General features: G+C 41.3%; 1 protein-coding gene across 1 annotated transcript; it reads left to right on the top strand.

Annotated features, from left to right (window-relative positions):
• On the top strand, positions 1-26,790 carry dnah3 (dynein axonemal heavy chain 3). Its single transcript, XM_008291789.1, has 62 exons — positions 1-63; positions 805-886; positions 3,402-3,439; positions 4,106-4,274; positions 4,660-4,787; positions 4,887-5,079; positions 5,272-5,467; positions 5,913-6,038; positions 6,802-6,997; positions 7,109-7,288; positions 7,407-7,537; positions 7,631-7,736; positions 7,845-8,023; positions 8,116-8,300; positions 8,501-8,624; positions 8,923-9,064; positions 9,213-9,357; positions 9,483-9,694; positions 9,840-9,931; positions 10,041-10,155; positions 10,390-10,506; positions 11,037-11,216; positions 11,311-11,447; positions 12,093-12,294; positions 12,424-12,516; positions 12,787-12,897; positions 13,006-13,120; positions 13,223-13,421; positions 13,597-13,705; positions 13,795-13,908; positions 15,014-15,190; positions 15,268-15,359; positions 15,464-15,683; positions 15,777-15,911; positions 16,006-16,117; positions 16,319-16,560; positions 16,697-16,797; positions 16,896-17,001; positions 17,106-17,235; positions 17,326-17,562; positions 17,655-17,758; positions 17,849-18,143; positions 18,243-18,422; positions 18,508-18,631; positions 18,726-18,882; positions 18,977-19,120; positions 19,296-19,962; positions 20,036-20,201; positions 20,323-20,539; positions 20,625-20,807; positions 20,955-21,153; positions 21,286-21,799; positions 21,906-23,533; positions 23,697-23,922; positions 24,006-24,250; positions 24,353-24,469; positions 24,651-24,808; positions 25,158-25,325; positions 25,455-25,597; positions 25,716-25,920; positions 26,216-26,353; positions 26,437-26,790. The coding sequence occupies exons 1-62, from the start codon at positions 1-3 to the stop codon at positions 26,788-26,790; spliced, it is 12,063 nt and encodes a 4,020-aa protein (XP_008290011.1).
• The last annotated feature ends 468 nt before the right edge of the window (positions 26,791-27,258 follow it).

Genomic DNA, 27,258 nt, shown 5'->3' with positions numbered 1-27,258 from the left:
ATGAACGTCAACACCGATCCGCAATGGTTCTGCAAAAGTAAACTAACTTCGGCGGGCGAAGAAGTGAGCAGCTACAAATGAAGAAAACAGCATCGAAACAAAGTTGGCGATGACAGGCTAAGTAACCAATGCTAACATTACTTGCTACCATCTAATGCTAAATGCAGCTAAACGATGCCATTAGCCGAGTTAAAGTCAGCTTCAAGCTACTAGTGCGCCTTTTTCTTTTCTCCGCGCGAAGGTCAAGTAACGACAACGAGCTAACACCGTGAGCAACACAGTTTGCTAGCATACCGATTAATAAGTCACGTCTCTTCTATTAAGACGGCACCCTTATGGCTACGATTGTTACAGGACATTGTTGTGCACACAAAGCTGGCATTAAAACTTACCATTTTTTAAAATAATTAAAACTTTGCCAGACACACAAAGGCAACCCGCCGACCTGATTCTGCCTCACAACAGCACTGGTACGTCAGCATAAACCACGCCCCCTCAGCCCATGTGACTCAAACAGCCGGACAGGACTAATGAAACAGCTTATTTAGATTAGTAAATTATAAATGATTGTAAATACTAATCTAACTTTAATCTGTTAAACTTCTTACAATAGAATGTTTGTCCTAAGCGCTCACATATGTAATAGCCTGTTTCAGGATGATCACAGGGGTTTTTCTAGAAAAAAAATTGTATGAGGGCGCACACCGTGTCGAGGGACCAAAGCGACCGAGGGGGTGTTGGGGGGCCGAGTGACCCTATCATACATGTACACTACAACTCGGGAAATTCCCTCACCTTCTCCAGCAGCTGCGCCTGGATGACGGCCGCTTCAAGTGCGGTTTTCGGCTGATCCGGACCCAGTTGGACTACCTGTTGGAGAGGCTCGGTATCGCGTTAGGCGATATGTGCTTAACGCGCGTTTAGCGCGGTTAGAATCACCTCATTCGCGCGAAAAACTCGCTCAATTCGCGTCAATTGCGCCGCGCTAATCGCGCTAGTCGCGCCGCGGGACGTTTACTCCATCGCGTCTGATCGCGTCTTCACATTTACTTTACATGTAAATCATTCGCGCGTCTGGTGTGAACACAGGGTTCAATCGGCATTTTGGTAAGAAGGCGCAAGCCGGGAGTATGAGAGTGCAACGCCCCTTTAACATTGTTTAGACACACCTCTGGGTCATATAAATGTGTGATCATGTAAACTTGATTAAAATCCAAGATTGATATGTTTTTATTAAGTTGGCAACAGTTTAAAATAAGTGTTTCATGGGCATTTTTAGTTGAATCCTGAAGATGAGCTTGGCCTTGGCTTTATAAGTGAACTTGACCTGACTTGACCTAACTTAACCTTTGCTCTGTAATCCTGGTCCCCTCTATTTTTCAATTATTTAACCTTTATTTAACCATGAAAGTCCCTTTAGATGAATATCTCTTCCTCAAAGGAGACCTGGTCAAGAAGGCATGCCATTATAAAACTACAAAAGATTACAAAATATTGAATGACCTGTTCTAAAGGTTATTTCCAGGACCAAGGAGCAATATAGGAAAAGGACACTACCAAGTTTAGAGGGTATCTGTAGAGCTGCCATCTAGATGAATGAAAGTCATAACAGTTGTTTGTAAGTGATTTAAAAAAAAAAAAATCAAAAATAAGAAGGGAATTTACCCAGTTTTGCTTTATAAATAACAAATATACCATTGCTACCGTCTCCTTAGGATTAATGAAGGCAAAGAAAGCAGATCATAAAGTATACAGTGATGTGTTCTGGACAATGGGTTGAACATAAAACATGGAGAGCTGTGAAACTGAGTAGAAGCAGCAGCATGCGCATAGATAATGTCCCTGTGGACTAAAACACTGAAGAATATGGCATGTTTCCATGCTTTCCTTACTGCTAAATTAAAGCAGGCCTTATTTTGATAATATAAACCCAACTTAACCTCTAGTTTTATTTCACTAGGTTCTTTATGTGCACTCTCAAAGAGAGCCAGTCCTCCACCCAGATACCTTAATCTTAACTTCTATAGTGTTATCTAGAACCTGTGTTCGAAACATTTGACATGCCTGATAAGCGACACTAACTTTGTTCACAAAGTGTGTATGATTTATGGGGACATCAACCATATTCAGGACTTTTGGTGTCTTTTGGACCCCAGGCCATTTGGTTTAGGTGACAGGTATTGATTTTTTAAAATTATTTTTGAAGATTTATTTTTTTTAATATAAGAAGAATGACATTTGTCATGCATTTGGAACCAAAAAAACACATCAACTTATCAGAATATTTATTTGACATAGTATAAAGGTTTATAATGAACACCAACAAATATTTTGCACATATTCTTTCTTGGGGTCCAATGGACCTCGAAAGACCTTCTACGTATGGCAACATCAAAGTCCTGAATAGGGTCAAATCTTTGAGAATTTTGTGTAATGATGTTTTTAAATGTATTTGTAATCTCTACCTAATAATTTAGGTGACGGGTCATCCATTCGTGACCTGCTCCTCATGAAAATGTCTTTATCATAACTTGTGTGTTTTTGTGAAACTTTAACGGTTGGACATACTGTAATATTGTTTTCCAATATTTAGGCTGTATGTGTTTGGTATGTCTAATATCCTTTTTTTAGACTGTATTTTTGCATGATTTGCAGCTGGGATTTCTATATAAAATAAAGAAATGATCTCATTTCCATTTATCCTTTGGCATATAATCTTTTTAATATAACCCCCATTATGGAAATCAAGTCATTCTGATGCTTTAATGACATTTCAGCGATAATGTAGGGGCTGCAATCACGTTTTTATAGGTGGAACACTGTATTATATGAGTTGATTTGGTCATTTAAAGCTATTTTAGCTGGTAAAAACAGCTGGATCTGCTATCATCTAGAACACAGCAGGTGGTATAATGCAGGGACAATCACTTTTTGGCACGACACCAGCTATAATCACTTTGCTTGCATAAATGATGAACGTGTGTATTGTTCTGTTAATAAAAAAAAAAACAAAAAACGTAAAACAAAACTAGCAGTAGGTGTTACCATGGAGACGCTCCTGGATGACATCAACACTTTTTCAGTTGACGGCAACGGGATGACTCTTCCTTAGTAAAAGCTTTGACAGGGAAAAACTAAACTGCCAGCAGCTTGAAATATAATACAATGGTTGAGAGGCAGATTTCAAATTCTCGGCTAATTGCTGCTGACGGGGACATTAAACATTTAAACTCTCAGAAATCCTGCCCGCGTTACGTTACAGCGACCGAAAGAAGGTAACTGATATTCACGACACAACCGTATTTTTCAGTGTTTGTTTGCCCTTTAAACGTTGTAAACATGCACAACACTGTCATTTTCATTCACACAGTTACGCTAATTCCATGTTTTCTTCCTGTCAGTCGCTGAGAAGCTGAAGAACATGGAGCGTCTGAAACAGGTGAGCTACGTTTGAGTCTTTGTTTTACCGGTTACAAGTTAAACAACCCAAACAAGCAAACCGTCTCAAAAATACCCACGCAGCCTGAAAACGACGTGTTTTTTTCCTTTGGTTGCTTGCTACTTGGTTAGGTTACAGCAGAAAACCGTTGTTATCAGTGTTAAAATATTGCTTAAAATATTACTTAAGGTATGGAAGGATAAACAGTTGGTTAGAAACGGGAAACGAGCAGCAGTCCTTGGTCGTCATGGTTACAATAATATACAGCTCTTCCCTGTGCTGACTTTGTGGCTGTGAAACTATATCAAATCATTTTCCTTCTTTGGCTGCTGTAGTGTTTTAATTATGCATTTAACTGCACCTTGTGTTGTTTTTAAAATGAAGTGATCAAATATTAAGAGTTTGCAGTCTGCAAAAGTGTCAGTAGTCCTTTGTGTTGTCTGCTTCTGTCTGAACTGCAGATGGAAGATGACTCCATCTACAATATGAGTGAGAACAGAGGATGTGCTTTTCCACCACCTTTGCCTTGTAATGATACACCCTCGGAACTGTATCAAGTAAGAATATCAATATCACATGAGGACTTTGAACAAGCCAGTTTTGCTCAAATGTTTTCCCATAATTCAACACGTTTACCCACCATCTGATCTGTTCATTTTAACTCAGATAGTCCACAGGCACAGTCAGTACCCACCCATCCTCCAAACTTCTTCACGGACTCAAGCAGTACCATACAAAGAGCAACGTCACTACCGAACTCCCAGTGAATCTATTGGAAACAACTACAGGCCCCAGGCCAAGGATCTGAAAATGAGAAAACTCCAACACATGCGCTGTCAGTCCTTGGCAAAACCACCAAGGCCTCGTATCCTTTTAAGTTCCTCTCTTGTTAAAGCCTGGTCTGTGTGACTAAGAGAAGCTTTTCTGAAACTAAGTGTAATTGCACTGTTTTTAAATTTCTTATCAGACTGAATATGTGAACACTGCCCAAGACTGCTCTGGTAATTTCTCAGAATAGATTTTTGATCTTAATGAGGCTTTTAGCATCTATTCCCATTCCCCCTGGAAAGAAACAAGCAATTACACCAAGGAAAAGGTAATTATGCCCTTAAACCAACACATTTCAGCAACAGCTTTACTTTTATGATGTTTTTTTTTTCTTGAAGCCATTGATCTGATTCGTTCATGCTTTCACAGGTATGCTGCAATCTCATCTCAAGGGAAGCATAAGCCAAGAGACTTCCCCGCTCCAAGTAGCCGGCCTATTAGTCCAACAGAGCAGCTCGACATCATCCGCAGGCAAGAGGAGAAGATGACTCAGACGGAACCTAATGACAGGGACCTGGAGGTAAGTGTCATTGAATTCAGTAATGAAAGATTAGGTGCTGATTAGAATCTTTTGAGCCGACTTTTTTCAGACACATTCATGATCTTCGCTTTCCTCCAGAGGTATATGTACTACATCACCACTGGTGTCCCAGACTCTGCGGTGGCCCCCCAACCACACCAGCAGATGATCGACATTATGCTCTTGGTTCCTCTTGACACTGAGGACAGTAGTAAACGTATCCAGATTTTGAGGGCTAACATGGAAGAAGAGGTCAAAAGAGATTATTACTTCAGCCTCAAGAAGAGCATAGGTATGGAATAATGACAGAATTTCTTTAATGGTAATATTGCTTCATTTAGACAGTCATGCACCAACATTGATTTTATAGACAGACTGAGCAAAACGAACAGAGATTTTTTAAATTATTTTTTTTATGCTAGCACATTTTGTTATATAAATAAACACAAAAAACAAGTTTCCATATATCTGACTATGTGACCAGTTGACTACATTCTGATGGACCCATCTGAGCGCCAGCGACTGTCCATATACAGCATCCCCAAGCCTTTTCCCAGGAGGGTGATTCGTGCACCAGTGCCCTGGGCCACAAGCTACAGGGATTCTCGCATGTTGCTAAGCCAACATCTGTTTGCCGTCAGTCCCTTTATGGTCCTACTACAGGACGTCTGGTTAACCAGGTAATATATTCTGTACGATCAGGGACAGTTAGATTACACTATATTTTACTCGCATGAAAAAATAGCAGGGATATACTGCAACATTTAACAGTGGGTGTTAGGAATTGTCGAAAATGAAAATGTCTGAACATCTCAATTTCAGTTTGTGAAAAAAAAAAAAAAATTTAAATTTGTTGAATGGTGCATATTTGATGAAGAAACAACTTGCAAATTATTTTGTTGAACACTAAAGAAATGCACTCTCCCTCCTGCTAATGCTCAGATTTCAAGATCTGAAAAAACAATGTTCGATACAATCATTTAATAAGAAGACACAGCATGGGCATGGTGGTGTGAAGCTGAATTGTTGTATTAGTATTCTTTGAAAAACAAAAGTAACTAGTTATAAAAGCACAACTTAAACAAAAATGTGAATAGTAACCCATCACCTTTTATCCTATTTCAGCTACTCATCCCTTAGATTTGTCAAACTGGAGGACCTTTTCTCTGCCAGCCTCCCACTCCTACCATCTGAGTTCGAAGAGTTTGTCCAGAGACAGTGCCAAACTACTAGAGATGAACTAATTCAGCAGTGAGTATTGCCACTTTGCCAGACTGTGTCAGAACAGTCAGTCTGTTACAGAGACTATAAGCTAGTGACCAGACTTAATCATTGTTGCATGTCCTCACATTGGCTTAGGGCTACAATATGTACACAACTAAGCAAGCAAATCCCATAGTAGGTGCAGGATCATGTTTCCACCTTGTCCACTTTGTCAGACACATGTCAGGATGCCTTTCAGGGGATTGCTTACACTGCCTCACTTCCACTGCGTCCATTGTTGTGTGCCTGTTGTATTGGGTGTGAGACCATGTAGGATCCCCTGTAGGTTGTCTGTTTGCACTAATGGAATATGTACCACTGTAATTTGTAGAAATGTGCTGCTGTATGTTTATTCTTGTGTTTGTAATGTATACCTGCTTGGATACCTTTGTTCTGCTCTGGTTTAGTTTCCATTGGCAGCCGTATTCAAATCAAGAAGGCATGAGACTAAGTAAGACAGGGATAAATAGAAGTCTCACTAACACCAGTAGCTAGTGCAGTCAGCAAAGTTTCGAGTGAATGCTGTGTGATGATTAGTTGATTAACTGATGGACAGAAAAATTAATCTACAAAAATGTTGTTTTGTTTTGTTGTTTTTTTTGCAAAAGTGCCCAACAAATAATGCTTTTAGTCCTTTAAATGTCAACAAATGTTTGTTGTTCTCTTTGTATTGCTTGTCTGTTCTCCATCTGCTATCCCCGCCCCAACCCCTTCTGCTACTGAACTACTCAGGGTCCTCTTCTTCTCCTAGGTGGCTGCCTCACTGTGCGTCACTGTTCGGCACCTTTGAGGACCTGTGGTTGCCCCTCATCCCCAAGAGTGACCAAGAGGCTCCAGTTAGAGTCGGGGAGTTCTTCAGCTGTGTGGCTGCTCTCATGTCAGTGCAGCTCCGAAGCCTGGTCGTACAGTCCTTAGAGAACTTGCTACAGTTCTTCATGATACACAAGGTTTGGACAAATGTTATCATTCTATTTAAGATGAGATCAGAATTCAGCCTTTTGCCTCTAACACAGCCAGGATTTGTCATCATCAGCCGCTCTGTGTTCTGTTTTCTTTAGGAAGGCAATGACTTTGGAGAGGTGTTTGATGAGATGCAGTATGTTCAGCCTCAGGTGCTGCTGGTTAAGCTACAGTCGGATGAGCCTCACATTGTCTTTAGTCCCAGCTTCCAGGAATGTTGGGAGACCATTAATAGGACCTTCATGGAGATCATTAGAAGTGCTGAGAAGCTCCCAAGGGTACACACTTTAAAGGCCTTATTTGCATCTGTTTTACATTACACAATGCTTTCTCTGTTGTGTAATTTTGTGTAACAGACATGAGTATCATGTGTGACTGGCATGCTTGCTTGGACAGGTGGAATGTATCCTCTCTCCTGATATCGAGAACTTGTATCTACGCACTGTCAAGCCTGATGAATCACTGGTAACTAGCCTAATTAGCAAAGCCAAAGATGTTTTCGACAACAATACTGTGGGACCCCAAAGGTAATAGCACAGTGAACTATGGTTGTATCATTCACTGCATCTGATGTAGTAGCACGTGTAGAAAAAAGGCTAATTCTACATGTCATTCTTCAGGTATTTGACTGTATATCAAAAATACAGCAATCTACTTGACAATACAGCAAAGCAGGATGTATCAGCATTCCTCAAAGAAAAGCACTCATTAACAGGATTTTCTAAGGTAATTAAAATAAACTTACATCTAAAATACACACAGAATATTTTGTTTGGTATTTACTGTGTGACTGGTGTACCAAAATCCTCTCTCCTTCCTTTTTTTTTTTTCCAGAAAGTTGAGAGCAGTAAACTCTTGCAGGAAGAGATTGCCACATTGCGCATTACGGTGCCCCTGTCCATGTTTTGTCTGTGTGTTGGCAAATTGAACGCTGACCTGTGTGACCGTGCTGAGAGACTGAAAGACAAGATAGTCACGTTTAAGGTGGAGGAGAATCGTGAGCTTAACAAGGGGTAAGAACGTACTAGTTTACTGAATACATTTTTTCAAAAAATGTTTACATAATTTAAAGAATGTCAAAAAATCAGCTGTCATGTTTTCCCAGGATCTGTCAAAAGTATGAGGAGATTACACGCACCGTCAGAGGCACTCCAAAAACTACAGAGGAGTTGGTGTCTCTCAGCCAGTACATTAAGGAGAGCAGTGATGTGACCGTTCACAAGCTGATAGATGAGATTGAAGAGGCATCCTACCGCCTCAGCTTCCTAATGGACTATGCCTTTCTGCCTTGTACGCCCTGTGAAACTTCTCATGGTTTTTTTTATTTATTTATTTTTTTGTGATAACAGTTTATACAAAAATGCTTCTATAGCACAGATAACATGCATTTCAAAAATTATTTTTACCTTTAAAGGCACTCTGACAGCTTTGGCCACTGGATAAACTCCTTTTTAAATCCCTGTTATATATATATTTCTCTTCTCCTTCAGCCGATGACTTGAGGCTGAACTCCCGTGTTTTCCAGTGGCCCAGTCAGATCCTCACTGAGCTTGAAGACAGCAAGACTCGTTTGGCAATCATGAGAGAACAGGCCGTGGATCGTCTCCTAACAAGGTCACACTAATAACACTTAACCTTCCTTGTCACACACAAATGGCAACCACTGCCAGTGGAAGTGATGTTTCACTCTTGCTTTTGCCTCCTCAACTTCACGCAGGCATCACACAGTTTCCCACATAAGAATTGGTTGTTTTCCAAAAAGCACAAGGAGTGCAGTAAACTCAAATTTAGACTTCAAACGATCCTTTATATGTAGGTGATGTCATATACACTATAATCAGGTTGTTTCACTTGTTTCTTATATGCAACAGCTGAAACTGACAACTGCTATGTATCCATTTGACTGTCTCAGGATCTTTGAATTTGACCAGAGACTGCAGGATGTTGACAAGGAGATACAGGCTTTTAAGCACACAATGACTGTTGAGTTGAACAATGTGGAAAAACTCTCTGAAATCACTGCCAACCTGGAGGCTGCTCTCATTGAACTAGAGGTAAGAGACACTCTTAACCTGCAAGATTAAAGTGCACATGGTCTCCTTTTTATTTGAGAACACAGTGACAAAATAGATTTTTCTTCATCTTGAAAGTCGTGTTTCAAGGGAGAGCTGGAAAATGCTTTTTTTCCTGACATGTATGCAGGATATCAACAAAGAGGAGACTTTGCTGGAGATGGACGAGAGCCAGTTTCCAATGCTTCACACTCTGATAGCTGATACACAGCAGTACGAACAGTTGTGGAACACAGCGCTGAACTTTCGGAGCATGTCAAAAGCGTGGATGAGTGGTAGGTAAATCACACTGGAAAAACTGCATTTAAAAGCTCTAAATGGCACAAATAAGGACTAATTGAATATACAAAGTTGTTTTTAAATGGTTGTACATACTTAATATTTAATATTTAATTTCTAGGTCCTTTCACACACTTGGATGCAGAGAAAATCTCCAATGAGCTGGATGTCATGTGGAGGACCACGCATAAACTGACAAAGACATTTTCAAATCTTCCTCGGCCTTGTATGGTGGCCAGTTTCTACAAAAAAAAGATCGACGAATTCAAGCAGCACCTGCCTATCCTGACAACCATCTGCAACCCCGGCATCAAAGATCGCCACTGGGAGAAGGTCAGCTGAATTAAATTTATTTGCTTCATTGGATCAACTGACACTGATAGAAGTCCAGCGTCAGTGTATGGACCAAGTGTCCTGCTTCTCCCGCGATCCATGAAGCTGGTGTGAATAATTTATAACAGTTTTTGTCGTCCTGCAGATTAGTAGTATTGTGGGGTTCGATGTCAAACCGGATGTGAACAGCTCGCTGCTGAACATGTTGGATCTGGGGCTGTCCAAGTTCTCTGATGAGTGAGACAGTTTACTTACAGTATACTTTGGTTACAGCACGCACTCTGATTAGACAACACCCATCGCTTGTAAGACAAAATAATGGATTTGTATTTTACCTTTGACCCAGGCTGGAAGAGATTGGAGCCTTGGCTAGTAAGGAGCATTCTCTGGAAAAATCTATGGAGAAGATGAAAAATGAATGGGCCGACCTACGATTCTCTTTCACTGCCTACAGAGATACAGTATGACAAACACATATTCAGTCACGTACTTTCACTTCAGACGACCATAGGCTGAACGACACAAACATTACCAGTGTTAATGCTTTGACGGGATTAAATCAAGAATGTTAAATTACTACAAGAAAGTGGCATGGTGGTTACATTGCTCTCACCATTCTAACTCAAACTGCCCATGGATTTTCATACAGAATGCTGACAATAACTTGTATTAAACAACCTTTTGTTATTCCATAGGGTACCAAAATTGTGTCAGCTGTGGATGACATCCAAGTCCAGCTGGATGACCACATTATTAAGACACAGACCATGCGAGGTTCACCTTTCATTAAGCCAATAGAGACTGAATGTAAGGTAAGAAACGGCAACGTTAGTAATTAGTCCACTTAAACAGGCGTTGCAATGGCTCTGACTATTCCCGTTGTGCTGTCATTTTGCATTCACAAATACAATGATCAGTGTGTAATTACACAAACATTAGATACTTGATGATAGATCACACATGTCACCCACACATCTGTATGAAAGGCACAGGTTTTTTATATCCTACAAACAGCTATGGGCAACGTTATTGTAAGAATGATTATTCTGACATGATATATTATTTGATTCTTGTAGCTTTCATTTAAATGTTCACAACTAATATGCATATCAAAGAAATTAAAATATGTTACATCAGTTTTGTGAATTTTTCACTTGTGTTTAAAAGGTGCAGAGAAAAATGTAAGTCTAATTTCACGAGAACAAGTGACAAAATGACTGGAGCTGCATAAAGAAACCCTGCATTTTGTAACTGGTGAACCAGAAATGCTATTACTTTGTGATATAGCAATAGACTGCGGTTAACATAATTGTGTTATGCTCCTAATTCCTTTTGTACTTAGCAATGGGAGGACAAGCTGCTGGGTGTGCAGGACATCCTTGATTCCATGTTGAGGTGTCAGGCGACGTGGCTCTACCTCGAACCCATCTTCAGCTCAGAGGACATCATCGCCCAAATGCCTGAGGAGGGACGCAAGTTTGCAATTGTGGACAGCTACTGGAAAAATATAATTGCTGAGACGGTAAGATCCTCGTAACACACAGCTTCCAGTTTAAAATTTTTGTATGCATATTTGTTGTGCTCTGCTTTGACTTCTGTGTGATTCATTGGCCCAGGTTAAGGATACTCGTGTGCTGGTGGCTACAGACCAGCCGAACATGCTGGAACGTCTGCAGGAGTCTAATGTGTTCATGGAAGACATCCAAAAAGGCCTTAATACATACCTGGAAAAGAAGAGGCTCTATTTCCCAAGGTTTTGACTCCTAATCCTAACCCTAGTAGTTAATAGTTTTTGGGATTTTGACTTCTCTCTGGGGCTGCAAGGTGGCGCAGTTGGTAGTACTGTTGCCTCGTAGCAAGAAGGTCACCGGTTCGCATCCCGGTGGGGGCACTGGGGTCTTTCTCCGTGTAGTGTGGGTTCTCTCCAGGTTCTCCGGCTTCCTCCCATAAGGTCCAAAAACATGTTGAGGTTAATTGGTGATTCTAAATTGTAGGTGTGAATATGAGTGTGCTTGGTTGTCTGTCTCTGGGTGTGGCCCTGGAATAGACTGGTGACCTGTCCAGGGTGTCCCCTAAGTCGGCTGGGATAGGCTCCAGCCCCCCGCGATCCTAGTGAGGATTAAGCGGTGTATAGCTAATGGATGGATGGATGGACTTCTCTCTGCTTATATGCCAAAGTACTCCGCAAAGACGATAAAAGCTAGTCATGCTGGCTTAAGATACACTAAAATAGAACTCAGGAGAGATGCCTGCCATACAGGGGGAAAACTTTATTTCAACAAAGAAATTTCACTTTCATTACAGAACATACGAATGATGCAGGGAGCACTTATTTAAGGGTCTTGCCAAGTTGTTGTTTTAGCGCTCTCTGCTGTCTTTATCCTCAATATATTTACAGATTCTTCTTCCTGTCAAACGACGAGCTGCTGGAGATTCTGTCACAGACCAAAGACCCTCTATGTGTGCAACCTCACCTAAAGAAGTGCTTTGAGGGCATCGCAAAATTGGAGTTTACTGAGGACATGGCGATTACCGGCATGATCAGTTCTGAAAAGGAGACTGTGACCTACACAGAAAAGATTTATCCAGCCCAAGCCAAGGTATTGAACAATACTTGTTTATATAGAGTTAGTAGTGGGTTTTTTTTTGGTATATTTTATAGCCTGTATAATATCCATTTATATTTTTGTTTTATAATTTTTGCGAATTGGTACCATAATCATTTTTAGGGCATGGTGGAGAAGTGGTTGTTGCAGGTGGAGAACCTGATGCTCCGGAGTGTTCGACATGTCATCCATCAAGGAGTGATTCAGTATGCAGAGGTATTTGGGAATATGGCTGTAATTTCTATTACTGAATCTTTTATGAACTTAGTATTGGCTGACAGTAGACGTAGGCAAGTCTTGGCTAATACCGTAATGTACTTATCAGTCATTACCGATCAAAACCAACCATCAGTTCTCTGGAGCAGTATTAAAATATAAGGGCCATAAAAGATGAGAGAATTCTAGTGTCAATATAGTGTTCTGGATGGGTTTATGTACTGTTAAGACCTCATGTCTACAAATAAGTCTTTTTTTTTTTTCTTTTAGGTGCCCCGGAAGAAGTGGGTGTTGCAGTGGCCTGGGCAAGTTGTCATTTGTGCCTCCTCTATCTTTTGGACCAGCGAAGTATCTGAAGCCATCCAGACCAACTCTCTGCCTGTCAGTCTTAACATCCACTTCTCCAGCAAAAGTCAACTTTTAAGATCATCAAAAGTTATACAGTTATTACAGTGAATTCTAATGTGTGTTTATTATATATGCAAAAAGGCCTATGTGGAGAAGTGTAATGCCCAGATTGCTGACATTGTGGAGCTGGTGCGTGGGAAGCTGCCAGGAGGGGCAAGGATGACCCTTGGCGCTCTTACTGTGATAGATGTTCATGGTAATATCAAAATACCAACATTGTCATATGTTTTAAAGAGATAAAATTAGCTCTCTTTATTTCAACTTGCAATAAATCATGCGTATCCCCCCCCCTCCCCAGCTCGGGATGTTGTAGCAAAACTGGCAGACGACCGTGTCTCCTCACTGAATGACTTTGCATGGATTTCTCAGCTGCGTTACTTCTGGGAGGACGGCGAAGTGATGCTACGCATGATTACCACCTGCTTGAAGTATGGCTATGAATACTTGGGCAATTCCCCCCGTCTGGTCATCACACCGCTTACTGATCGCTGCTACAGGTTTGATTTGGTTTATTATTTGACCTATTCTTTTTGCTATCGTTAAAGAACTAGAAAATATCATAATAAGGCTCAGACATTCTAACATACTGCAACTTAAAATGTTCACTTAAATGTCCAAGATGTAAAGTTTGTTAACAGTGTCAGTTTGTTAAATTTTTATGTGCTACATCAGGACTCTAATCGGGGCTTTGAAGTTGAACTTAGGAGGAGCTCCAGAGGGTCCTGCAGGAACTGGGAAAACTGAGACCACGAAAGATCTGGCAAAAGCTTTGGCTAAACAGGTATACCAAAACTGTTTTCAGTATTTGCATTAGGTTTGTGTATAGATTTTTTTTTCAAATACTGATGTTAAAGCTAATCATTTTTATAGTGTGTGGTGTTCAACTGCTCTGATGGTCTGGACTACAAGGCCATGAGTAAGTTCTTCAAAGGACTGGCTCAGTCTGGAGCTTGGGCCTGCTTTGATGAATTCAATCGTATCGAGGTGAGTTTGACTATTACACTGTTGAGCTGTGTATACCTGTCTTCCTAAAGACTCAAATACCCTATCTGCTATACCTAAATGGTAGTTTAAAATGAATGAACAAAAATTATAATAATATGAAATGTATTATTGCTGAAACATGTTCGCGATAAAACCGTTGGTCAGTTTGGCCTCCCAGGTAGTTAAGTCAATTAATCAAAAATCTTGCTATATTTGTATTGTACTTTTCATTCACCTTAGTGCAGTTCCAAGTCCCTCATGGGTAACTAATAAGGTGATCATAAGACAAAAGAAGTAGAATAAAAAGATAAGTAAAATAAAAGATTGAAACAGAGTACAAATTCTAAGAAAGATAAAATGTGAAAATGAAATAATAAAAACTAAATAAAAGTAGATTTAAAAAAAATTAAGCATAAAACTATAATAATGAAACTGAACTAGCTTAAAGCTTTAACAGTCATAGATTTGAACTCAAGCTTGCAATTCAACAGGATGAAGATACTTTATTCTTTCTTTTTTTCTTTTTTCCTCAAGTTCATTATTTTAATACATTTTAAAATGTTATGTCAAAAAGAGGAATTCTGAGACTGCAACTGATAAAACATTGCTATTAGCGTTTTAAAACTAAGACAAGGTTTATTCAAGTCCAGCTAATTGCACTGGCTCCGTTTCTCTTTGTAATCGAGTGCAATTATTATTTTTGTTGTTGCATGTCTTTAAAGCTTTGCAAGGTTTTTTCTTTTTGTGGCAGTAAACATGTACTCTCTGATCTTTTTGTAAAAATGTGTCAGGTATTAGGCATACATCTAAACTTTGCAGCAATTTACATCCACACCAAAGGCTTTATTTTTAACTTAGGCAGAAATACACGTGGGATTACTCTTTGTATTCAAGCAATTACTCAGCAAGCAGCAAACATGTTTTGCAGCTACACTAAGGAGGAATATTTAGACTGGTAAATGTGAACGTTTGAGGAAAAAAAACAAACAATTTATATTTATATTTACTGCTACAGTCAAACTTATAAAAATGAATTGTAATGCATATTTCTATACAAATTTAACAGTTGTACTTACAACCATAACAATGTTTGCTTGTGTCACAGGTGGAGGTGCTCTCTGTGGTAGCTCAGCAGATCCTCTGCATACAACAGGCCATTGCTAAGAATCTGAAGACTTTTATGTTTGAGGGGACAGAGCTTTCCCTCAATCCAACTTGCTCTGTTTTTATCACCATGAACCCTGGTTACGCTGGCAGAGCTGAGCTGCCGGACAACCTAAAGGTACATGTAAAGTCTGATATATAATTAGACAATAGGATGCTGAAATTGTATGTGTACCTACCAATCTTGTGTTTCAGGCTCTTTTCCGTACAGTGGCAATGATGGTTCCAGATTATGGTCTCATTGGAGAGATCTCACTGTACTCCATGGGCTTCATTGAATCTCGCAGGTATAAATAGAAATGTGTTGCATAACTATTTTTGTAAGCATATTGATTCAAGAGCAAGATTGGTTGGTTCGAACATCAAACTCCAAATCAAATTCTACTGACAGTCTGGCCGAGAAGATCGTGGCCACCTACCGCTTGTGCTCCGAGCAGCTGTCCTCCCAGCACCACTACGACTACGGTATGCGAGCCGTGAAATCTGTGCTGACTGCAGCAGGGAATCTGAAGCTAAAATACTCTGAGGAGAACGAGAGCGTGCTGTTGCTGAGAGCACTGATGGACGTCAACATGGCTAAGTTTCTGGCACAAGATGTGCCCTTGTTTCAGGTGTCAGATTTTGTACTAGCTCCATTTATAACCTGAATTTGTTTATACATGTCAGGGGATGATAACTTATCATTCTCCTGTTGTTGCCCACAGGGTATCATCTCCGATTTATTTCCTGGAGTTGTTCTTCCAAAACCAGACTATGATCTCCTCCTTAATGCACTCAATGATAACATTGCAAAGCTTAACCTCCAGCCTGTCCCATGGTTCATAGGCAAAATCATCCAGGTATCAAGAAGGAAGAGCATTGTTCTGTAATACTAATAGTAACACCGTAAAATCATTAACGTGTTGAGGATTTTATTTGAATTTTTGTGTGTAGGTGTATGAGATGATGTTGGTACGTCACGGCTTCATGATAGTAGGAGACCCTCTAGGTGGAAAGACGTCTGCCTATAAGGTTCTTGCTGCTGCTCTTGGGGACCTTTACAAAGGTAGGTGTTAGATTTTATTAGCAATTTACTTGTAAGCAAGTTTTGTTTGTGCCATGTTTTTCCTGTAAACTGGCCCCTAGCAAACTATTAGCAAACACTAAATGAAACAATGTTATTTAATTTACATGATTTCAAGTCCCTTTCTATTTTCTTTCTGTTCTTATGTGTAACTTTTAATGCTCTCCAATTCACCGTATTTAGCGAAGCTCATGGAGGAGTTTAAAGTGAATTATTGCATCATCAACCCCAAGGCCATCACCATGGATCAACTGTATGGCTGCTTCGATCCAGTCAGCCATGAGTGGTCTGATGGCGTCCTGGCAACCACCTTCAGGGATCAAGCTATCTCCACCTCAGAAGACCGACAGTGGATCATCTTTGATGGGCCCATCGATGCTGTCTGGATTGAAAACATGAACACCGTGCTGGATGACAACAAGAAGGTACTGGACTTTTTTATGTCTCTCTGTGGCTACATTTGATTAACTTTGGCATGGACAGTTATAGTTTCTGTTAAAAAAAAAAAAAAAACTGCGATTAACAACTTTTAAACAAGATGCTCTGTCTTGTTCACTCTAGCTTTGTCTTATGAGTGGTGAAATCATCCAGATGGGTCCCAAGATGAGTCTGATCTTTGAGCCTGCTGATCTGGAGCAAGCCTCTCCAGCTACTGTCAGCAGGTAAGCGGCTAAGACATAGGCTTCAACATTTATGCAAGCAAATACAAAACATTATCCTGACATATATTTGGATTTTAAATAAAACTTTCTATCCTAAGGTGTGGGATGATCTACATGGAACCTCCACAGTTAGGCTGGTCTCCTCTAAGAGATTCGTACATGAACACACTGCCTGAAAGCCTGAGTGCTGAACACAGAGAGCTGGTGAGATTACGGTCATACTTGTTTTAATGGACAAACATACAGCCTTAAATAGATGTTGTTGCATTAAGATCCTAAATATATCTCTTGCATCTCTTGTCCCATAGATCAGGAACCTGTTTGATTGGTTAGTTCAGCCCTGTCTGGACTTTATAGACAGAGAGTGTCGCTTTGTGGTGCAGACATCTCCCATCCACTTGGTCAATAGCCTGATGAAGCTGTACACCTGCCTGATGGGTTAGTAAGGATGACATTCAGTTGATAATTGGTTTATCAATATGTATTCATATTTATCATTGTGTGTGTTTATTTTCCTGTCAATGCCAGATGAAATTTCTACATCAGAAACCAATGGTACACAGAATATGTCCAGCCAGCAAATAACCATGTGGCTGCAGGGTCTCTTCCTATTTGCGGTTGTATGGTCTCTGGGTGGGACCATAACTGGAGACAGTCGCAAGAAGTTCGATGTCTTCTACCGCACTCTGATCTCAGGCATGGATGATGAGCACCCTCGACCCAAGAGCATCAAACTCAAAAAGAACAACATTTTCCCTGAGAGAGGTCAAAATATTTCTACATTAATTTTACATATGGCTGCTGTATCTATTTAATATCTGGCATTCAATGTGTGATATTTAATTGTCGTTTTGCAGGCACTGTCTATGACTTCTACTTCCATAAGGATAGACATGGACAGTGGAATGTCTGGACTGATTTGATCGCAAATGAAGAGAACGTCATACCAGCTGGAGCCAAAGTAAGTGTGTTAAAGTCAAACAGATCACTTCTGTTAAAGATACCACTGTGGGTTGCCATGTTCTCTAAAACTCATTTTTTTCTCTGCCAGGTGTCAGACCTCATTATTCCCACCATGGAGACAGCACGCCAACTTTTTTTCCTGCGTACCTATCTGGCACACGAAATACCCTTGTTGTTTGTGGGACCCACTGGCACCGGCAAATCCATCATCAACAAAAGCTTCTTGGTAAAGCTTCCTAAGGAGCAGTACACACCAAACTGCATTGACTTCTCGGCCCGCACCTCAGCAAACCAGATCCAAGACATCATCATGGCAAAGCTGGACCGAAGAAGAAGAGGCGTGTTTGGACCTCCTGTGGGAAAGAAATGTGTCGTCTATGTTGGTAAAGATGGTTGCGCATACAGTGCTTACAACAATCACTGAGTAGCAACGTAGATTACATGTTTAGATATTCATAGTGATTATTACCTCCACTCCACAGATGACCTGAACATGCCAGCTAAGGAGATCTATGGTGCCCAGCCCCCAATCGAGTTGTTAAGACAATGGATTGACCACCACCACTGGTATGACAAGAAAGACACCTCCAGGCTGAACATAGTGGATGTGCTGTTTATTTCTGCAATGGGGCCTCCTGGTGGTGGGAAGAATGACATTACAGGTATGCTTAAATAATTATTTGTTCTGTTTTGAAACAGTAGCGTTCAAAAGGTTTATGGTGACTAACTAAATGTTTGAAATGCTAGGCCGCTTCACTCGCCACTTGAATATTATCTCAATTGATTCCTTTGATGATGAAACACTGACCAAGATATTCAGCTCCATTGTTGACTGGCACTTCAGCAAGGGCTTTGAAGCCTCTTTCTTCAGGTAACTTGTCAATTTATTTATTTATTACCTGTTGCAAAGCAAAAGCATGCTATAAATGATCCTCGTCATGAAAACATGTTATGTTTATTCCAAGGCTTGGCAAAATCATGGTCCAAGCCACCATGGCTGTGTACAAGGATGCTATGGACAGCTTCCTCCCCACCCCATCTAAGTCCCACTACATCTTTAATCTTCGAGACTTTGCTCGAGTGATACGAGGTGTACTCCTGGCTCCACACACACACATGCAGGTAGGAGTGCAAACGGCAGTGAAATGCTTATATGGCTTGCTCTGGATTACTCTAGCATCTGTTTATGTATGTTTTTGTATTTTTTTTATGTCAGGATGGAGATAAACTGATCCGTCTGTGGATTCATGAGCTCTATCGCGTTTTCTATGACCGACTTATTGACAGCAATGACATGGAGAGATTCTTTATCATCATCAAAGAGAAAACCTCAGACTTCTTTAAACTGAGTTTGGAAAAGGTACATATTTTCTTAGTGCACAAACACACAATAATCATGTTGGCAAAATCAAAACAATGTTTTTTTTAATCTCATAAATTAACAGAAAATAAACAAAAAACTATTAGAGAAGCTACTGATTTTTTTTCTTAGAGTTCTCTAGATTTAAAGCTGCAAACTCTGTGTCTTTGTATAGCTCCTGAGCCACCTCAGCCCAGATGGCAAGGTAGTAGACGAGAGCATCCGTAGTTTGTTCTTTGGTGATTATGCCAAGCCAGATTCTGACACCAAGGTCTACGATGAAATCACAGACTTGCAAGCCTTGCAAGAAGTGATGGAATTCTACCTGGATGAGTACAACAACTGCAGCAAGGCACCCATGTCCCTCGTAATGTTTAAGTTTGCTGTTGAGCACATTTCCCGAATCTGCCGTGTGCTGAAACAAGACAATGGACACCTTCTGCTCGTTGGTATCGGCGGCTCAGGTCGCCAAAGCGCCACCAAGCTGGCCACCTATATCAGTGATTACGTCCTGTTCCAGATCGAGCTGACAAAGAACTACAGCATGTCAGACTGGCGTGATGACCTGAAGCGCATGATGCTTAAAGCTGGCATTGAGGGAAAGAATCTTGTATTTCTGTTCAATGACAGCCAAATCAAAGATGAGGTCATGCTGGAAGACATCAGCATGCTGCTTAACACGGGTGATGTACCTAACATCTTTGCTGCTGATGAGCGTGCTGACATCATTGAGAAAGTACAGGGTATCGCCCGGATGGAAGGCAAAAAGATTGATGTGACGCCGCTCTCAATGTATAATTTCTTCATTGACAGAGTGAAGGCCAACCTTCACATTGTGCTAGGTAGGCACAGCTACACGTCCTTTTTCATTGCGGTTTGCCTAACCAGTCGTAACAAAAATATTGTGTTCAACAGCCATGAGTCCCATTGGTGATGCATTTAGGAACCGTCTTAGGATGTTTCCCTCCCTTATCAACTGCTGCACAATTGACTGGTTTCATGTATGGCCAAATGACGCTCTGGAAATGGTGGCCCACAAGTTCCTAGAGGATGTAGAAATGGAGAGTGACATCAAACTGGAGTAAGAGAATAACAATTATGAAAAAAGCAGTGATTTTTCCAGCTGCTCAACAGTGGACATTGAACTTGAATTGCACCACACTGTTTAGTTTTGTTGATTTTTGCTTTTCTCTTTGTCTAAGGGTGGTGGAGATGTGCAAGAACTTCCAGACTAATGTCAGGGAGATGTCTCAAAGGTACTTCTCCATATTAAGAAGGCACAACTACGTCACACCCACCTCCTACCTTGAACTCATCCTAACCTTTAAGACTCTGCTCCAAGTTAAAAGGAATGAAGTGAACACTGCCAGGAACAGCTATGTTGTTGGGCTTCAGAAACTGGAGTTTGCTGCATCTCAGGTGATGCACCCTGTCAAATCTTTGTGATTCACTCGTGATTAATGTTGATACTTTTCATGTAACTTTATATTAATGTATTTTATAGGTATCAGTGATGCAGCAGGAGCTGACAGCCTTGCAACCAGAGCTCATCCAGACCTCAGCTGAGACAGATAAGATGATGGTTAAGATTGAGCAGGAAACAGTGGAGGTGGACGCTAAGAAAGAACTTGTGTCTGCTGATGAGAAAGTGGCTAATGAAGCAGCAGCTGCAGCTCAAGCTATTAAGGTATACATGTACTCAGGAACAATGACACATTTTGAAATACGTACATGAAGTTAAAAATCATACAGTAGGTATTTGAAGTATTTTGGTTTGCAGCTTTTTAATTGACATGAAAGACACTAATTAATTTTGATCCTGATTGCTTTTCAGGATGAGTGTGAGGGAGACCTGGCGGAAGCAATGCCTGCATTGGAGGCTGCCCTGTCAGCACTGGACACATTGAAACCTGCAGACATTACAGTAGTTAAGTCTATGACAAATCCACCAGGTGCAGTCAAACTGGTGATGGAGTCCATATGCATCATGAAGGGCATCAAACCTGAGAGAAAACCTGATAGTAGTGGTTTAGGTAAGATCACAACTTTAAAAGAGTGATCTTTATGTGGCAGCATTCGTATTTACAAAGTTTTTAGCAATCTTTTAAAATATACAGATACTCACACAATAGACAGTAATACAATTTGAATGTAATATGTTGCAGGTAAGATGGTTGAGGACTTCTGGGGCCCTTCAAAGAAGCTCCTTGCAGACCTGAAGTTTTTGGAAAACCTTAAAACCTATGACAAAGACAACATTCCTGCCTCACGCATCAAGAAAATCAGGGAGAAATATATTGACAACCCTGATTTCCAGCCTTCTGTTATCAAAAATGTCTCCTCGGCTTGTGAAGGTCTCTGTAAATGGGTGCGGGCAATGGAGGTGTATGAACGTGTAGCCAAACTTGTAGCCCCCAAGAAGGAGAGACTGAAGTTGGCTGAGGATGAGCTGGCTGTACAGATGGAAATGTTGGCTGTGAAAAGAGCTGAGCTGAAAGAAGTTGAGGATAGACTGCAGAGTCTGAATGATGACTTCGTGGCTATGAATAACAAGAAGAAAGACCTGGAGGACAACATTGAACTGTGTTCTCAGAAGCTGGTCAGGGCAGAGAAGCTGATAGGAGGACTGGGCGGGGAGAAAGACAGGTGGACAGAGGCTGCGAAGCAACTAGGGATTAGGTATATCAGAATATAAATGCAATGTACTTTAATTTCACTGTTAGTTACGATATGTGGTCTGGAAGTTTAATATTAATCTGATTATTACCATATTTCTCATCTACAGATACACCAATCTGACTGGTGACATACTCCTCTCCTCAGGGATTGTGTCTTACCTTGGTGCTTTTACAGTAGATTACCGCGTAGAGTGCCAGGAACAGTGGCACATCCTTTGCCAGGAGAAGAATATCCCCTGCTCTAAGGACTTCACTCTCAGTAACACTCTGGGTAACCAGGTGGCCATCAGGACATGGCAGATTGCTGGACTGCCAGTAGACTCCTTCTCCACGGACAATGGCATCATTGTCTTCAACTCCCGTCGGTGGCCCCTGATGATTGATCCACAAGGTCAAGCCAACAAGTGGATTAAGAACTTGGAGAAGGACAATAAGCTTGCTGTCATCAAACTGTCAGATGCAAATTACGTGAGAATCTTAGAGAACAGCATTCAGCTTGGCACCCCAGTTCTTTTAGAAAATGTTGGAGAGGAACTTGATCCAGTACTTGAGCCTGTGTTGCTGAAGCAGACCTTCAAACAGCAGGGTGTAGAGTACATGAAAATAGGAGAGAATGTCGTGGAATATTCTAAAGACTTTTTGTTCTACATGACCACTGGACTGAGAAACCCCCATTACCTTCCTGAAGTGGCTGTGAAGGTCTGTCTGCTGAACTTCATGATCACTCCACAGGGCTTACAGGACCAGCTTTTGGGGCTTGTGGCAGCCAAAGAGAAACCTGAACTGGAGGAGAAAAAGAACCAGCTCATCCTGGAGAGTGCTGCCAACAACAAGCAGCTGAAAGAAATTGAGGATAAGATCTTAGAAGTGCTCTCCTCTTCTGAGGGAAACATTCTGGACGATGAGACAGCTATTAAGATCTTGTCATCCTCCAAAGTGCTCTCTGAGGACATCGCTGAGAAGCAAGAAATTGCCAGTGTCACTGAGAAGGAGATAGATGACACTCGGATGGGCTACCGTCCTGTGGCAGAGCACTCCTCCATCTTGTTTTTCTGTATCTCAGAAATGGCCAACATCGAACCAATGTACCAGTATTCCTTGACCTGGTTCATCAACCTCTACCTGTGTTCCATCGCAGAGAGTGTAAAGAGCGATGATGTGGCTGAAAGAATCAACAACATTGTTGAGCACTTTACCCTCAGCATCTACAATAATGTCTGCCGGTCGCTTTTTGAGAAGGATAAACTGCTTTTCTCCCTTTTGCTCACAGTAGGCATCTTGCAGGGCAAGGGCCAAGTTGATGATCAAGTCTGGCGTTTCTTCCTAACTGGTGGCATTGCTTTAGATAACCCTTATCCTAACCCTGCTCCAGAGTGGCTGTCAGACAAATCTTGGTCTGAGATTGTCAGGGCCTCCAAACTTCCAAACCTGGATGGGTTCTCAGAACATGTCCGAGACAACATCTCCAAATGGAAGAATCTTTATGATTCAGGAAAGCCTCATAAGGACCAGTTGCCTGACCAGTGGAGTAAGCTGGTGGGACTGGACCGAATGGTTGTCATCAGGTGCTTCAGGCCTGATAAACTGGTTCCAGCAGTGCAGGATTTCATAGTGGGCAACATGGGACAAGCTTACATCGAACCACCTACCTTTGACTTGGCAGGCAGCTACAAAGACTCAAACTGCTGCTCTCCTCTCATCTTTGTGTTGTCACCAGGATCTGATCCAACTGCAGGTGATTAAGTGAACACATACTGTATGTTCCTTTTAGATATTAACACACTATAGCACCACACCACCTAGTCACACTGATTATATACAATTGTGTGGAAAGGACAAGTTGCTCTTGATTAAATTTTGGATGCTGAAGATCTAAATAAAGTATATTGCTCCTTTAGGTCTGCTAAAGTTTGCTGATGACCAAAAAATGGGGGGTAATAAGACCCAAACCATTTCGCTTGGTCAAGGACAGGGACCCATAGCAGCTCAGATGATTCACAAAGCCATTAAGGAGGGCACATGGGTGGTGCTGCAGAACTGCCACCTGGCCACCAGCTGGATGCCCACTTTAGAGAGGATCTGCGAGGAAACCATCACTCCAGAGAAGACACATTCTAAATTTAGGTAACCAAGTCTACACAGTCATTTTGTCTTAAACTTGCATTTTACATCAATAACGTCATGCGCATTTATGCTCTTCTCCTCAGGCTATGGCTAACCAGTTACCCATCCGACAAGTTCCCAGTTAGTATCCTGCAGAACGGGCTGAAGATGACCAATGAGCCTCCTAAAGGAATTAGAGCAAACCTGCTGCGTTCCTACCTGAGTCATCCCATCTCTGACCCTGACTTCTTTGTTAGCTCCAAGAAACAGGTCATCTGGCAGAAGCTCTTGTTTGGGCTCACCTTCTTCCATGCTCTGGTGCAGGAGAGAAGGAATTTTGGACCTCTAGGTGAGAAATACAGTAAACTGTACCTTCTGTTTGCTATTTGATCCTTTGCTTTCTAACCATGAAATACTTATATAGACTCTTGTTTCTGCCTTCTGTCTTTAGGTTGGAATATTCCATATGAGTTTAATGAGTCTGACCTGAGAATCAGTATGAGGCAAATCCAGATGTTTCTGGATGAGTATGATGAGGTTCCACTGGAGGCTCTCACCTACCTTACAGGTAGGTCAGCAGGGTATCAATTTATACCAATCACATAGGCAACAAGGTTCCCCACTCTTCTTTGTATATTCAAAATATTTATACAGTAAGTGGCATGACTTCAACTTGACAAAACCTTCAACAAGCATGTCCCTGGACTTAGATTTTGTTTCAGTTTTTAGTATCTGTTTTTTCTTCTCAGGTGAGTGTAACTATGGTGGCAGGGTGACAGACGACAAAGACAGACGTCTGCTGTTGTCGCTCCTGTCCATCTTCTATAGTTGGGAGCTGGTAGAACAGGAACGCTACCACCTTTGTGAGGGAGATCTGTATTATGTTCCCACTCATGGCCCCTATCAGGTACGGTCAGAGCTCTGGTCAATGACTAATTAACGCGACACTGAAAGACTGCCACATCCGTCATTATCAGTAATGATATTACACGAAGCAGCTGTCTTCTTAGGCCATTATCCAGAGTAAATACAGGCTTGCACTCAACAAAAGGACACAACAGCAGCTGATTTTCGCTGTGTACTCAGAGGAGGATTAATTGTTTTAATCACAGTATGTAATATTTGTCTGGGATTCAATCTAGACCATCTCGACCCTTGAGGGCATAATGCTGGAGAGCGGTGTTATAAGAAATCTTATCATCCTATCTGATAAGGAATGGAATTTAAAAAAAAAAAAAACATCCTTTTTTTTTCAGACCTATGTTAGCTACATTCGAAGCCTGCCAATTTGTGCCGATCCTTGTGTGTTCGGACTTCATAGCAACGCTGATATCACCAAGGACAATCAAGAGACCAATCAGCTCTTGGATGGAGTGCTGCTGACTCTGCCCAGGCAGTCGGGCGGCGGAGCTAAGTCTCCTCAGGTTTGCATGGCCTATTTTCTGAAACACTCAGACTTTGATTTTACATTTTTGGCTTATACTTACATTCCTGAGGAAACAGCATATGCAAACCCTTCTGTCTTACGTCTGCCATCGATGTTTGTGCTGTAGGAAGTAGTAGACGAGCTTGCAGAGGACATCTTATCAAAGCTGCCAACAGACTTTGACATACAAATGGTGATGGATAAATACCCAGTCGTGTATGAAGAGTCTATGAATACTGTTCTGAGGCAGGAGGTCATCCGCTTTAACAGGTAATAATTTGCAAAGCCATACGGTTCCAGCAAGTTAGAAGAAATAACAAAGGAGTCACTGATTTGTTTGTGCACTTCTGAAATCCTTCACATTAACTCTCGTCTTCCCTCATGTCAGACTTACAGATGTGGTTCGTGTCAGCTTGGTGAACATCCGCAAAGCTCTGAAGGGCCAGATTGTTATGTCTTCTGAACTTGAGAACGTCTTTAACAGTATGCTGGTGGGCAAGGTGCCCGCTGTGTGGGCAGCCAAGTCCTACCCCTCTCTTAAGCCAATGGGGAGCTACGTGACTGATCTATTAGCCAGGCTGCAATTCCTACAAGTAAGAATTATGACTGCCTTGGGTCACATAGACCTTGAGCGTATTTGCAATATGACTGCCAAGATGAAAGTAACACATACTAATAAGTTTGAGCACAATACTGCATGTAAATTGTGCCTTATCTTAAAGTATTGTTGGAATATTACAAATTAATAACATAAAAATTAAACTTAGCAATTATTATTTTAAAAATTAGCACCTGCATCACAATAGCTCATCTATTATTACTTATCTAATACACTGCATTTTGACTATACTAATACCGGTACATGATCTTGGATGTCACTCTTGACAGGATTGGATAGATAACGGCCCACCTACAGTCTTCTGGCTCTCCAGTTTCTACTTTCCACAGTCATTTCTTACTGGAGTGTCTCAGAACTATGCCAGGAAGTACACAATCCCCATCGACTACATTGGTTTTGAATTTGAGGTATTTCTAACCTTCCTCTGTGTCTTTGGTCATGTTCAGTCACAATAATTTAGGGATATATTATACTCTCTGTTGTGTTCCAGGTTACCAAAGAGGAGACCCACATGGAGGACAAGCCAGAGGATGGAGCTTATGTTAAGGGTCTCTTCATGGAGGGGGCGCGCTGGGACAGACAGAATATGGTCATCGGAGAGTCTCATCCTAAGATTCTCTTTGACACTTTACCCATCATCAAGCTCAAACCAGGAGAAATGGCCGAGTTCAGACATGAAAACATCTACGTTTGTCCTGTTTACAAAACCAGCGCCCGTCGAGGGACCTTGTCCACCACTGGACACTCTACTAACTATGTCCTGTCCATCGAGTTGCCGTCTGACAAGCCACAACAACACTGGATTAACCGTGGAGTGGCATGCCTCTGCCAACTGGATGACTAAGAATTGGCATCCGCTGATTGAATTTTTAAACTACTATTACTTTAATTAAATGTTGAATAAGCCAAAGAAACATGCATGTAGGCAAGACTTGAAGAAAAACAATGGTTATATATAGTGTTAAAGTCAGAGGTTTTAGCTTTCATATCTATTTTTTGCTTTGACTACATACATATTAAGGCAGAAAAGAATTGCTGTCACATACAGTGGGACTCTAAGCTGGATTTTCTCTTAGCATCTGGAACCCCAGTCAAAGTAAATGAGCATCCATCCATCCATTATCTATACACCGCTTAATCCTCATCAGGGTCGCGGGGGGGGCTGGAGCCTATCCCAGCCGACTTAGGGCGAAGGCAGGGGACACCCTGGACAGGTCGCCAGTCCATCGCAGGGCCACACGTAGAGACAACCAAGCACACTCACATTCACACCTACGGACAATTTAGAATCACCAATTAACCTCAACATGTT

The sequence above is a fragment of the Stegastes partitus genome, unplaced genomic scaffold (assembly GCF_000690725.1).
Source record: "Stegastes partitus isolate 25-593 unplaced genomic scaffold, Stegastes_partitus-1.0.2 Scaffold762, whole genome shotgun sequence".
In the NCBI taxonomy this organism is placed as follows: domain Eukaryota; kingdom Metazoa; phylum Chordata; class Actinopteri; family Pomacentridae; genus Stegastes; species Stegastes partitus.
Note: the sequence above shows the minus strand (reverse complement) of the source record. Positions and strands in the feature narration are given on the sequence as shown.